Source organism: Dunckerocampus dactyliophorus, chromosome 17, assembly GCF_027744805.1.
Source record: "Dunckerocampus dactyliophorus isolate RoL2022-P2 chromosome 17, RoL_Ddac_1.1, whole genome shotgun sequence".
NCBI lineage: Eukaryota > Metazoa > Chordata > Actinopteri > Syngnathiformes > Syngnathidae > Dunckerocampus > Dunckerocampus dactyliophorus.
The window spans coordinates 5388069-5402402 of NC_072835.1; the positions used below are offsets into that span (position 1 = coordinate 5388069).

The 14334-nt window shown below is 39.0% G+C and overlaps 1 protein-coding gene across 3 annotated transcripts in view; it reads right to left on the reverse strand.

The window, feature by feature from the left end:
• Positions 1 to 4962: 4962 nt before the first annotated feature.
• The window catches only part of LOC129170156 (3'-5' RNA helicase YTHDC2), a 61486-nt gene continuing 52114 nt past the window's right edge, over positions 4963 to 14334 (reverse strand). For all 3 annotated transcript variants that reach the window (XM_054757406.1, XM_054757408.1, XM_054757407.1), the window contains 5 exons: positions 11271 to 11422; positions 8662 to 8776; positions 8358 to 8549; positions 8095 to 8277; positions 4963 to 5508 (listed from right to left, as the gene is read on the reverse strand). In XM_054757406.1, the coding sequence (XP_054613381.1) occupies positions 5440 to 5508; positions 8095 to 8277; positions 8358 to 8549; positions 8662 to 8776; positions 11271 to 11422 (711 nt within the window). In that variant the 3' untranslated portion in view covers positions 4963 to 5439. The remainder of the gene's footprint in view (positions 5509 to 8094; positions 8278 to 8357; positions 8550 to 8661; positions 8777 to 11270; positions 11423 to 14334) is intronic.

The following is a 14334-nucleotide window of genomic DNA, read 5'->3' on the forward strand; positions in this document are numbered from 1 at the left end:
TAGAAATTTATTTTCTCATAGAATTTATTTTTAATCCCTTTTCCATTTATTTTATTGTTTACCATTTATTTTTTTTGCCCTTTCAGTTGTATACAACAGCCTGTTTTGTAATTATTTATTTCTGGAAATTTACTTGAAGTTGATGCCATATCATTCATATGTATGTGTGTTGTGTTGTGACGTTTTTTTTTTTTTTTTTTACAAGTTGCATGTTGGCTGTTTATGCACACCTTGAACATATATATACTGTATCGTGACTGGATTAAGTTGGCTGCATCAAGATACCATGTACTTTGAAAACTGTATGTATCCTATACAATTTCATGCTTTCAAGAGATTGAAGTAGATATTTGAACAGAAACTGATGATTAACTTGATCTTAACACTTTGGCAGCGGTTTGCAACATTTATAATGTAATTGCTGCAGTGTTTCCCCTAGCATTACAGTATAATACAGGGTGCCCATAAAGTCGATGACAACACAGTTGAACATAAAATGAAGTTTTCAAATGAAACTATTTATTATTAAGGGAGGAACAAATCCTAACCTACATGCCTTGTGTGAAAAAGTGGTTGCCCCCTAAACCTAATAACTGGTTGGGCCCCCCTTAGCAGCAACAACTGCAATCAAGTGTTTGTGATAACTTGCAATGAGTCTCTTACAGCGCTGTGGAGGAATTTTGACCCACTCATCTTTGCAGAATTGTTGTAATTCAGCCAAACTGGAGCGTTTTCCAGCGCCTTTTTAAGGTCATACCACAGCATCTCAATAGGATTCAGGTCAGGACTTTGACTCGGCCACTCCAAAGTCTTCATTTTGTTTTTCTTCAGCCATTCAGAGGTGGACTTGCTGGTGTGTTTTGGATCATTGTCCTGCTGCAGAACCCAAGTTGGTTTCAGCTTGAGGTCACCAACAGATGGCCGGACATTCTCCTTGAGGATTTTTTTGGTCGAGAAGCAATGATGGTTCCATTTATCACAACGAGTCTTCCAGGTCCTGAAGCAGCAAAACAGCCCCAGACCATCACACTACCACCACCCTTTTTTACTGTTGGTATGATGTTCCTTTTCTGAAATGCAGCAATACTTTTACGCCAGATGTAATGGGACATGTAGGTTTGGATTTGTTTTCTACCTTAATAAAAAGTTTCCTTTAAAAACTGCATTTTGTGTTCAGTTTTGTTGTCATTAACTAATATTTAAATTTATTTATTTGATGATCTGAAACGTTTAAGTATGAAAACATGCAACAAAAAAAAAAAAAAAGAACTCAAGAAGGGGGCACACACTTTTTCACACCACTGTATGTATACATACATACACTCCTGATCAAAATCTTAAGACCAGTTGAAAAATTGCTAGAATTTGCATTTTGCACATTTGGATCTTAATGAGGTTTTAGTAGAGCTACAATATGCAAAAACAAGAAGGGGGAGTGAGACAAAAAGCATTTTTGAAAAAGTAACTGAAGTATTGAAAACAACAATTAAACTGAAGTAGGCTGTTTATCAGCTGATCAAAAGTTTAAGACCACAGGCTATGAAAGCCAAAATCTGCTCAAAATTTTCATTTTCTGTCAGGCATTCATACTGTCATGCCCTCCTGATGGCTAAAGCTAAGAAGCTTTCTCTTTTTGAACGTTTGGTTTGGTTTAGTTTATTTGAACATGAAGGTTCCAATGGAATACATCTCATGAATCATCCTTTCACAGTTCCACATGTCCAAAAGGAGTAGGAAGAAGCAAAGCTTATTTAATCCTACCCCCCATCCATTCTACATCTAGTACAACACTTGTTGTTCACTTCCTGCATTCCATGTCATGTTTTCTGTGATAATCAGAATAATAATACATAATAACAGTAAGAAGAGTACAAGTGAGTACAAAAGTGAGTATGTCACTTTTGTGACATACTGTATATATATATATATATATATATATATATATATATATATATACACACACATACATACTGTATACTATACTATATATATATACATATATATATATATATATACTGTGTGTGTGTATATAAAATAAATATAAATAATAAAAAACGAGCATGACAAAACAATCATTGTGATGATCAAGACTCTTCTGCCTTGTATTTAGCAAACACCAACTGCTTGTATTGTTTTTTGAATTTGCTCATCTCTGTACATTTTTTGAGTTCCTCACTCAATCCGTTCCATAATTTAATTCCACACACGGAAATGCTGTGGGTTTTCAGCGTAGTTCTCGCATATAAATGTTTTAAGTTTAATTTTCCTCCAAGATCATATTTCTCCTCTCTGATTGAAAAATACTGTATGAGGTTTTTGGGTAATGAGTTATTATTAACTTTATACATTATTCTAGTGGTTTGAAAGAATACTAAATCTGCTAATTTTAATATCTGTGATTTTAAAAATAAAGGGTTCATATGTTCTCTGTACTTGGCATTATGAATGATCCTCACCCATCTTTTTTGTAATACAGTGAGTGAGTGAGTGAAGATTGCTTTTGTAATTATTTCCCCATATCTCCACACAATACATGAAATATGGTAATACTAAGGAACACTACAGAGTGTGGAGTGATTTTTGATCAAGAAGATATTTTGCTTTATTCAATATAGAGATATTTCTCGCCACCTTTTGTTGTATATATTTAATATGAGATTTCCAACTCATTTTTTCGTCTATTATGACCCTCAGGAATTTATATTCTTTCACTTTTTCAATGTCCACTCTGTTAATTTGTATTTGGTCCTACATCTCCCTTCTACTATTACCAAATATCATTATTTTAGTTTTATTTAAATTCAGGGATAATCTGTTCCTGTCAAACCATGATTTTAATATGACCATTTCATCCTTGACCTTTTTAATGAGTTCTTGTGTGCTTTGGCCAGAACAAAAAGCAGTAGTATCATCCGCAAATAAGACCAACTTTAAGTCCTTTGTTACTTTACAAATGTCGTTGTTATACAAATTGAACAGTTTTGGTCCCAATATGGACCCCTGGGTACTCCACAGATGGTTTATAAACTCCCAGATGTGTATTAATCTAGTTTTACAAATTGTTTCCTCTTTGCTAGATAGCTTTTAACCCAATTCAAAACTAATCCTCTAATTCCATACCTTTCTAATTTTGAAATTAAAATATTGTGATTAATTGTATCGAAAGCTTTTGTCAGATCCATGAATACTGCAGCTGCACATCTTCTGTTGTTTATAGCTGTAGTGATTTCCTACGTGATTTCGATCAGTGCCATAGAAGTTGAAATGTTGGCTCTGTAACCATATTGACTGCCTGCAAGTAATTCATTGTTATTAATAAATTTGTCCAACCTATTATTGAATAGCTTCTCCATAATTTTAGAAAATTGAGGTTACAAGGAAACGTGGTCGGATTGTCCAGCTGCATAAGCAAGGCCTCTCGCAGCGTGCCATTGCTGCTGAGGTTGGGTGCAGTAAATCAGTCATTCTACATTGTTTTTTTAAGCTTCTGAGCATTATAGAACAAAAAAGTCAAGTGGGAGACCCAAAAAAAAAAAATCACACCTGCGCTAAGCCAGAGGATCCGATTGGCTGTCAATCAATACACAGGGCGGTCTTCCACCCACATTAAGGCCCTTACTGGTGCCGACTGCAGAGCAATAACCATCAGACAGCATCTGCAGGAAAAGGGTTTAAAAAAAAAATAAATTCAAAGACCTCGTCTCCTTCAACGCCACAAAACTGCCCATTTAGACTTTGCCAGGGAGCATCAAACAAGGGACAGAAGGTGGAAAAAAGTTTTATTCTCTGATGAAAAAAAATGTAACCTTGACCGTCCAGATGGCTTCCAACGTTCCTGTGTGTTCCAGATGTTTTCTACCCGGCACAGTGGAGGGGGTCCATCATGGTCTGGGGTGCTTTTTCATTCAGTGGAACACTGGAGCTTCAGGTGGTGCGGGGTCGTCAAACTGATGCAGATGTTACAGCGGGCATCCCTCATGACTGAGGGCCCTGGTCTGTGTGGTAACAGCTGGGTTCTTCAACAGGACAACACTGCAGTTCACAATGCTTGCTTGACCAAGGACTTCTTCAGGGAGAATAACATCACTCTTTTGGACCATCCTGCATGTTCCCCTCATTTAAATCCCATAGAGAACATTTGGGGATGGATGGCAAGGGAAGTTTATAAAAATGGCCATCAGTTCCAGACAGTTGATGGCCTTGGTGAAGCCATCTTCACCACTAGGAACAATGTTCCCACTAGCCTCCTGGAAACACTCGCATCAAGCATGCCCAAACCAGTTTTTCAAGTAATTAACAAGAACGGTGGAGCTACTCATTACTGAGTCCTACTGAGAACATCTTTTGTTCTGGTTTGGAGAGTTTTTTTGTTTTTAGAGAGATGGTCTTAAACTTTTGATCAGCTGATAAACAGCCTATTTCATTTTAATTGTTGTTTTCAATAAATTACTTTTTCAAAATGCTTTTTGTCTCACTCCCCCTTCTTGCTTTTGCATATTGTAGCTCTACTTAAAACCTCATTAAGATCCAAACGTGCAAAATGCAAATTCTAGCAATTTTTCAACTGGTCTTAAGATTTTGATCAGGAGTGTATATGATAATGCATTTATTTTTCCTAAATATAGTCGTGATTGGAGCAGAAAGCACCTCATCAAAACAGCCGCTTCGGTCAGAGAGTGATTCCAGACACAATATAACGTTTGATGCGCTTTACACAGTTCAGATTTTCATGCATCTGAACAGACCTGAGCAGTGCCTGCACTAGATATAAACGTATAATTAAGAATTTTCAACAGCGATCAACTGAGTAAGTCCCAAAGACCAGCTGTTCATCATGATTGATGGGTTGGCGATCCCTGGTGTAGACTTTTAGCTTTACTTTAAGCCATATTTAACAAAAGTATGGCATTTACCATTTCAGGATTAAAGCTGCAGGTTTAGAGAACAGTTCTTAAGGCATAGTGAATACATTGCACTTTATTTTCGGCTTCCAAGGGCCACAAAAAAACGATGTGGAGGGTCACGTGTAGACTACCTTCACTCCACTCCAAAAGAATACAATTTATTGTCAACTTATTGATACATAATATAATACATGAAACTGAGACTGAAACTACATTCTTTGGTACAATGTAATGTGAATAATAAACAACATCATATTTCATAAGCATGGTCAAACTCACCTATAAAATGCAAGTGTATCAAAGAACTAAATGGAATCATTTGTCAAAAACATTTTCCAGTATTATTATGAACATGTACTGTTAAGAACAAGTCAATACTGCAAATTCTTAACGACAGAAAAAACAGTGTTGAACGTTCCAATTCATCACACAACCAGCTGAAGGTAAAATGCAGAAGAAACACTCCCAGAAGGCATAGTGGAAACAAATTGTCCACAAAAGACAAAGGGTTGTAGTAATAGTGCAAATGATGGTGTCAACTGTGACTGCTGGTGTTTCTCTCCCAGAGTGACAGCAGCTGTCTGCCTGCTTGGGCATCTAACTCCTACAAAATAACAATTCAACAACAATAATTCAGTCAAAATATCAAGCAAAGTACACTTGCATATTCATTTTGTATGGAATCACAGCAGTGCCAAAATTAAAAGGGAATACATGTGGAAATACGGAGAGAAGCAATAATAATAAAAATATACAAATGTTGTCATATTCTTTTTCCATTCTGTCATTGTTTTTTTCTGTATTGTTTTAGTTTTTTTTCCATGTTGGCATCACTTTTCCTGTTTTGTCTCTGTCTTTTCCATTTGCTTTTTGTCATTGCATTTACTAGATGGCTCAAGATGGCCAGTAAAGGCAAAGGCAAAAGAAATGACTGTGGGCGGGTCCTTCTGCCAGGGTGACTAGTCCATATCTGATCACACGATTCCTGCTTAAAGTGCTCCTGACACCAAAAAAAGTTAGACATGTCTTCCTGTCACCCGCGCTAAGAGCTAACATATAAACATATAAAATAGCTACGACATAGCCACTGCAAAGGCTGTGGGTCAGTCATTCTTTTTCCTTTTTTTCCCTCTTTTTTCTTACTTTTATCAGAATGTCAATAACTGTAATGCACACAATTGTAAACACGATAATCATATTGCCAACATCACCGTCACTGTAATAAAACCAACCAACATAACATAATAACACCCTGGTGAACTCAGTGAGTTATGTGGGGAGGTATGTATGTACTGTGAGTGTGCATATGTACGTGTGTGCAGGTATCTCTATGTGCAAGTCGTCATGTATATAAATGTGCGTGAATGTTAATTTTTATTATTTTAAAATAATTTTAATGATTTTTAAATAATGACCTATTTTTGTCCTAACCATTCCACCATAAACAGTGCCTTTGGCCAATAGCCCTCATCCATAAATACATTTAAAAATGTACATGTGATGGGCATCGGCCGATCCCACTCATGGATGATCGGCAGCATAAAACCCTGAACGGAGCATCCTCACTGAATTTGCAGATTTCCTGATTAAATACAGGGCAGAAACCTAAGGTGAGGCCACCGTGAGCTTGGCTCCTCGGCTTAGTGCGCAAGCCCCGCCTACCATCTGAATGCACACCGAGTTGACTTATGGTGCCTGCCAGTTTGTGTTTGTCAGCATGTAGTCAATAATAGAATGTTGCAAAAACAGTTTATTCCAATGTATAAGCCACACCCACTAAATTTTGAGGAAAAAACATATTTGTTTTCATATAAGCCTCACGTGTCCACGTCATAGTGTCATATTGTGGCACGCACCAGTCCGTGAGGACCAGTCAGCTCTTGTCAACCCACTGGAAATTGCAGGAGGTCATTACTGACTGTAACAGTCTGACTCACGGTTTCATCTTACAAACAACATTAAACTCATCACACAGCAACTAACACTCAAACATTATACCTCAGAAATATAGAAACATGCATCAATACAATTTTTATATGACAAAAAAAACAACATTTTAAAGTGTTCCCAAAATAAATAGTTACTATATTGATCTCCAAGACAAATTCACATGCATTTCAGTTGAGAAAACCATTTCATTGCAGGAGAGCATAGAAAGCATACTTGTAGAAAATGGCTGCAATGCTTTTGTCCACCAGAGGGAGCCAGAGGACCTGGAGCCCAAAGCAAAAAGAGGGAAGGTGTTCTTGTAGCACCCCAATGAATGCGCTGCTCAGACGCGATGCATTATGGGATACCTTTAAAATGTTGGTTTTTTTCATTTTAAAGCCATATTGGGACATGTTTGTATATTTGTAATATTTGTTTATACAATATTGAATATTAAGTTGCTGTGTGCTGAATGTAGTGCTGTTAGTAAAGTGTTCTTTGAAAGATGACACGTGAGTCAGACTGTTGTTATACTAGGTATACCTGTATAAACTCACCTCCACTGACTTCCAGTGGGTTGACAAGCTTCTTGTGAGTGCACTGATAGCTCGTGATTTGCTCCTGCCAAAGACAGTGCTACCATTTCCTCACTGACTCGCAAGCGGCACAGTATTTAAACAATCAATAGTAATTCTGAAATAAAGAAGATGTCACAAAATTTTAATTTTGCCATTAACTAGCCGCATCGCTGTATAAGCTGCAGGGTTCAAAGTTTAAGAGAAAAAGTAGTGGATTATACACTGGAATTTATGGTACATAGAAATGTCATTACCATGATAGCAAGGAAAATGGAAGATACAAACCACAAAGAAAGAACCATGTAGTTAGAAGGATTACATTCAATAATATTTGACTTTTGATATCATCGTTTCAAGGGCCCTGCTCAACAAAGTACTGGGTGTGGCTTATACACCGGAATTTACAGTATTTTATTCCACACTGCGGACATACTGAGCTTGTTGCTCTGTGGTGCATGGGGCAGCTTGATAAGGTCTCATTCGCGCACTGGTATAATTATCAACAGAAAAAGTGATACCAGTATGATCCAATATGTCATTTTTATACCGATATACTGTATATAAGAGACCCCTAGTTTAAAATAATTGTTAAGGAGATATTTTACTCATGAATCTGCTTGAAGAATAGTAATCACATGGGGTATTGTTTTTTATTTTATTTTATTTTATTTTTTTTAACTCACCTGACCATCTCTGCTAATCTGGACCTTCTTGTAGTCTGTCAGCGGGTTGAGGATGTGTTGGGTGCACCGGAAAGGTAGACTTTTCTTGCAGAGCCACTCCACACTGAAAACTCCTCCTAATCCTGTGAGCCCCCAATCTTGACAATTCGTATGACTGATAATTGATGACATGCGAGCGTAGCCCTAGAAAAAATAAAACAAATAGAATGCACACGCAGTCTACGCAAGGCAATAAGCATACATGTGAGGAAAGACTATTTTACTTGGAAGTGTCCAGAGCCTTGGACAGAAAAGATGAGAATGACTTCATTCTCATGGAAAGCCTGGATGAGATTGCTCTCATTGCTTGGTAAGGTGGACCAGATGCCTTTCTGCTGTGAAATTTCTATGTTCCTCATGTTGCTGCTTTTCATGATGAAGTAACGCACTGATGCAAAGGCCGGATTTGAACAATGCTGGGAAAAGAAAGAAGACACCGTATGAAAGGCAAATACAAGACTTCATCCCATGTTTGACTGGAAATACGTCTCCTGAGGAAGAATAGTATGGTTTGCCAGAATGACTTACAAAAGAGGAGGAACTGCTGGAGGAAGGAAGTTCATCCGTGAGAGGATTTCTGGGCAGTGAAGTCTTATCTTTGTTCTGTGGTTTCTTCTGACACAAGACTGACACTTCTGGTGCCCTGGAGCACAGAGGATGTGGAAAAACACAACAGGAACTGTGAAAATAATGATTATTTTAAACAAATGCCTTCTTTCATTGGTACTGTGGAACCCGTTTATGCCAACAACCCGTCTATGTGAACCAACTCATCAAGCCCTGGGGCCTCATCTATAAAACTGTGTTGTACTGACTAAAATTCTGCGTACACCAGAAACCCAAAATGTGCATATGGACAAAAATATTCAGACCTGAAAATGGTGGCGTATGCGCACACATTCACGCAATTTTTTCACGCAACTCCACCCCACGTCACGCCCTCTCCACGCCTTCAATTCGCCATAAATGGTCAATGCAAAGTGTCTCATGAATGTGGCGTCCATATTTAATGACCCTTGATTGCATTCCGCTTGGTTTTTCTGAATCATGGCTGTCGAGAGGACGAAGAAGCGAAACTTCACCGAAACTGAGGTGGAAATCTTATTTGGAGCGTTGGAGGCCCGTAAAAACATAATATTTGGATAACACCATCAGAATATGAGGTATATTATTATTTTATGAGGAACTACAGTTATGTGTTATTTCAAAGCACAACCAAACAAAAGCCCCTCATTTATGGAAAATGAAAGAGAAAGATTACGCACACGGCCCTGACACTATCCACACAAATAAAGGCTGTGCATGGTAAATAAATGTTGCTTTTGATGACATACTTGAAACTGTCTTATCTTTTTGATAAATTGTCCAAAGAAAAGCGAGAAACGGAGCACTAAGGACATATTAGCGCTGTGTCTTGTAAACTAAATCCCTAGAATTATTTAATTGATAACCTGATGTTTGTTATGATTAATATTAACAAAACATTATCATGATTATAAAATAAAATAATGACGTATTCAATGCTGCGTTGTGCTTTTCCATGTATCTTATAGTCAGGATACTTTACGCTGGTGCTTAATGGTGTTTACAATAAATGACAATATCCATCAGTGTCATGTCAAATAATACTTTCAACAAATGTTTTAAGTCAATGACTTTGTGATGTTTTCATGCAATGACAAACAAATCTTCCAATGCATGTTTATTTCTAACAAATGATTTCACCTCACCACTTAAAATAATCAAATGTGAGATCCAGACGGGTCATTTCTGTGAAACATGGCTCCTTTCGTCAGCATGTGTTGTAGCATTGTTAACTTCCTCCTTATCGCTAAGCAGCGTGAAACTACAACATAACTACTGTCTAGTTACACAGCTTTAAAACTCAGCACAAAGTAAGAGTCAAAATAAAAGCATGGCATCATTAACCTCAATTCTACCACAGCAACTAACAAAATGCACCCATTTCAATTGACTTTTTAGATTTAGACAGAAGAAAAGATTTGTGCATGTACGAAAGCTTTTTAATCAGCAGCTCTGTTAGATAAGAGTAGAGCTGCAACAAAGAATCGATCATTAATCGATTATCCAATTAATTTATTATTTTTGTTTTCGATTAATCGTTCTTTGATTTAAAAATGTAAATGTCCTCTGATTTCAGCCTCTCAAATGTGAATATTTTTAATATCTTTAATCATCCATGAAAGCAGATCTATGATCTTAGTGTTTTAGACAAAACAAGATATTCACACACATCAGCTTTTACTTTGGAAAACAGCGATCAACATTTTTGCCTCTTTTCTGATATGCTGCGGACCAAACCATTAACTGTTGGGCATTTGCTTTATATATATTTAGTCCGTCTAGGGCAGGGGTCAGCAACCTTTAACATCAAAAGAGCCATTTGGGCCCGTTTCCACCACATTAAAACCCATTTGGAGCCACAAAACTTATTTGACCACTAAATTGAAACTAACGCTACATACCATAAATTACAGACTATTGAGGGCACCTGAATATAAGACGCACTTAACAAATTTAAATAAAAAAAGTCTTTGTACATATAGAGGCCACACTTGTCTATAAATTGCAGGTGCCCACGTTTTAACATGGGATAAAGAGTGGCAAAGAAGGACAAAGTAAGAAGCCAAAAATCTACCACTTCCACATGGAATGGCAGAATTTTTTTTAATCTCTCATGTCGGACATACCATGGCTGACTTCATACACTGTTAAGGTGTAATCTAAGGTAAGGTCTCATCCATGTAGCATTACTGACACCTATTGTCTTTCAAAATGTTTGTATAATAATAGGCCATAGTCAACAACGAAACACCAATCAGTGATTAATTAATAAATTTTCTAAAAACAAACGTGATAGAGCGAGGGAGTGATGTTCGAACCGTGATGTAGTGAGGGACGACTATAAAGGATTTGGGACAGAGCTACAATGTCAAAATTCACACACTCGGGAACCAAATACATTGTATACTTGTTGAAGTGTACTGGAAGCATTTAATTTGAAACACAGCCATTGTGTTCTCAATTAACTATTGTCATCCTGAAAAGTAAAGAATGAGAACAACTTTACACGTCACTAAACATTAACCACTAACTTGCAGGTGTGCGCTGAATACCTGTCATCAGTTGCCATGCAAGGAAGCTTTGGGCTGCCTTTACAGTTCTTTATAGAGTTCTGGATGCCCTCCTCTGACAACGCGGGGCGAGGACGCTGGCCTATCCCTGTGGGCTGCTCCAAGCCTGCTCCCTTTTCCTCTATTGTAAGCACCTGCAGATGTCATCTTGATGTTAGTAAACATTGTCCTTGTGTACATTGTGCATTGCATTCATTTGGTCAGAAAATGCGGAAATTAATAAATATCAAAACCCGTACAATTTAGTTGAAAAACTAAACTATAATTTTATATAAATCCATCTTAACATGTAAGATGGATTTATCATTTATTCATCCATCCATCCATCCTTCTTCTACCGCTTATCCAAGGTGGGGTCGCAGGGGCAGCAGCCTAAGCAGGGAAGCCCAGACTTCCCTCTCCCCGGCAGATCCCAAGGAGTTGCCAGGCCAGTTGAGAGACATGGTCTCTCCAACGTGTCCTGGGTCTTCCCCGATGCCTTCTACCGGTCGGACGTGCCCTGAATACCTCCCCAGGGAGGCGTCTGGGAGGCATCCTAACCACATGCCCAAGCCACCTCATCTGGCTCCTCTCAATGCGAAGGATCAGCGTTTCTACTTTCTCCCGGACGACTGTGCTTCTCAACTTATCTCTAAGCGAGAGTCCAGCCACCCTACGGAGGAAACTCATTTCGGCCGCTTGTAGACATGGTCTTGTCCTTTTGGTCACTACCCAAATCTCAGGACCATAGGTAAGAGTAGGAACATAGGTTGACCGGTAAATTGAGAGCTTTGCCTTTTGGCTCAGCTTTCTCTTCACCACAACCAAGCGATGCAGAGTCCGCATCACTGCAGATGCCACACCAATTCGTGTGTCGATCCCTCATTCCATCCTTGCCTCACTTGTGAACAAGACCCCAAGGTACTTAAACTCTCCACTCATGGTAGGATCTCATCCCCGATCCGGAGATGGCACTCCACCCTTTTCGGGGCGAGAACCATGGACTCGGACTTGGGAGTTGCTGATTCTCATCCCGGCTGCTTCACACTCAGCTGCGAAGCAATCCAGTGAGAGTTGAAGGTCACGGCTCGATGAAGCCAGCAGGACCACATCGTCTGCAAAAAGCAGAGACCCAATCCTGCAGCCACCAAACCAGAACCCCCTCAACGGCCTGGCTGTGCCTAGAAATTCTATCCATAAAAGTAATGAACAGAACAGGTGATAAAGGGCAGCCCTGGCGAAGTCCAACCCTCACTGGAAACGAGTCCGACTTATTGCCAGCAATGTGAACCAAACTCTAACACCGGTCATACTGGTCAGCAGCACACCAACCCCACCATACACGGTGTTGACTGTGTACTGCTTCCCCCTCCTGAGACGGCGGATGGTGGTCCAGAATCTCGTCGAAGCCGTCCGGAAGTCTTTCTCCATGGCCTCTCTGAACTTCTCCCATGTCTGAGTTTTTGTCTCAGCGACTGCCAGAGCCGCACACCGCTTGGCCTGCCGGTACCTGTCATCTGACTCCGGAGTCCCATGAGTCAAAAAGGCCCTATAGGACTCCTTCTTCAGCTTGACGGCAGGTGGTCGGATTTATCTGAAATAATGTAATATTTTACCGTGTTGTAACAGCAACCAATTTTTATGGCCAAGCGTTAAACAAAGGCATCAAGAAAAAAAAATATTTTCATTCAGCCAACAATTTTCTGGGTGTTTAGTTTTCTGAAGGTTTGGCAAACTTCCTGGTAGCCTGGCTGATTTCCTTTTTTTTCTGTGAAGTTGCAGCATTTCTCTCATGGAGGGGTTTGTGCATGTTTTTGGCATTTGCAGAATTTTTCTTTTGCACTTGGCAGCATTTTTAATTTGCAGCATTTTATTACGGTGTTTTTGGTTTTGGATCATTCCTTAGTTTGTTAGCATCCCGTTGCGAGCGAAGAATGGTAATTAAAAGAGAGTGTTATTGCATTGGTACAACTGTATGTGTTACAATTGTCAGTAGATTCAAAATTAGAGAAGATGTCTGTAGAGGTGGGCTGTCTGCCCTCGAAATGGAAATAATGTACAACAAGCCCACCAATCACAGCCTTAACGGAGGATACCTTTGGAGGAGCACATCACTCTACGTGCAGACTGAAGGCTTTGTTATGCTCCAGCATCACGTAAAAGATGCTGGCTGGCCAAACAAGGAAACTTAAACTGACAAACTGCAACAAAATACATGCCTGAGATTTAAGGGTGAGAATGCATGCCATGTACAAAAAATGTGTAAATGTTGGTAGTCGTGCATGATTTGACCACCATTTTGGCCACTAGTGCACATTTTTGTAGCTAAACAGCAACAAATCCCGCCTCATAACTTACATTGCAACACTATCAGAGAGAGATTTTTTAACTGCTGCAGGTGAGGATGGGAGTCAAAAACCAATTACCAAAAAACAGTGTCGGATTATATCGGCCTGCATCTCATATCTCCAATAATGGCACTCCAATACAAGAAGTTGATTACAGACTCCACCGCTGCATGTCTATCCAGCAGCAACTGCAGTCCAAAACATTTATCATGTTTTCCACGGTGGCACAGAACTGGGGAAGTTTAATACGACGAACCTCATCGCGTATAGGAAGTGCCATCACACAGGAAACTCCCATGGGAGGGCAAAAAGTCATTAGCTTTAACAGAAAACAGCGAGCCTCTGTCGGTGGTGAGTAATGTCAGGTTTAAACGTTTAAAAAAACAACATATGTTTCATACATTTTCTGTTTTATATTCAATAAATTTAGCTAACAAATGTGAAATAAACTACTAAAGTCCACACGTATCTTCTCCTGCAAATCGCCATGTTTGTTTTTGTGCTGTCTACGGAAATGATGTCAGACGCTTCTGATTGGGTAAAATTGCCTAAACAGTCCATGGCTGCAGCGCGGGCATTACTTTGGCATGCGCATGACAGCCTGTGAATGCGTATTCGTGTGGACAGAAATATTAAACAAATTTTGACACAGGAGAGGGGCAAATGTGTGTTTTTGAAAATATCCGTGTTGTGTGGACAAAATATCCGTGTTCGTGTGG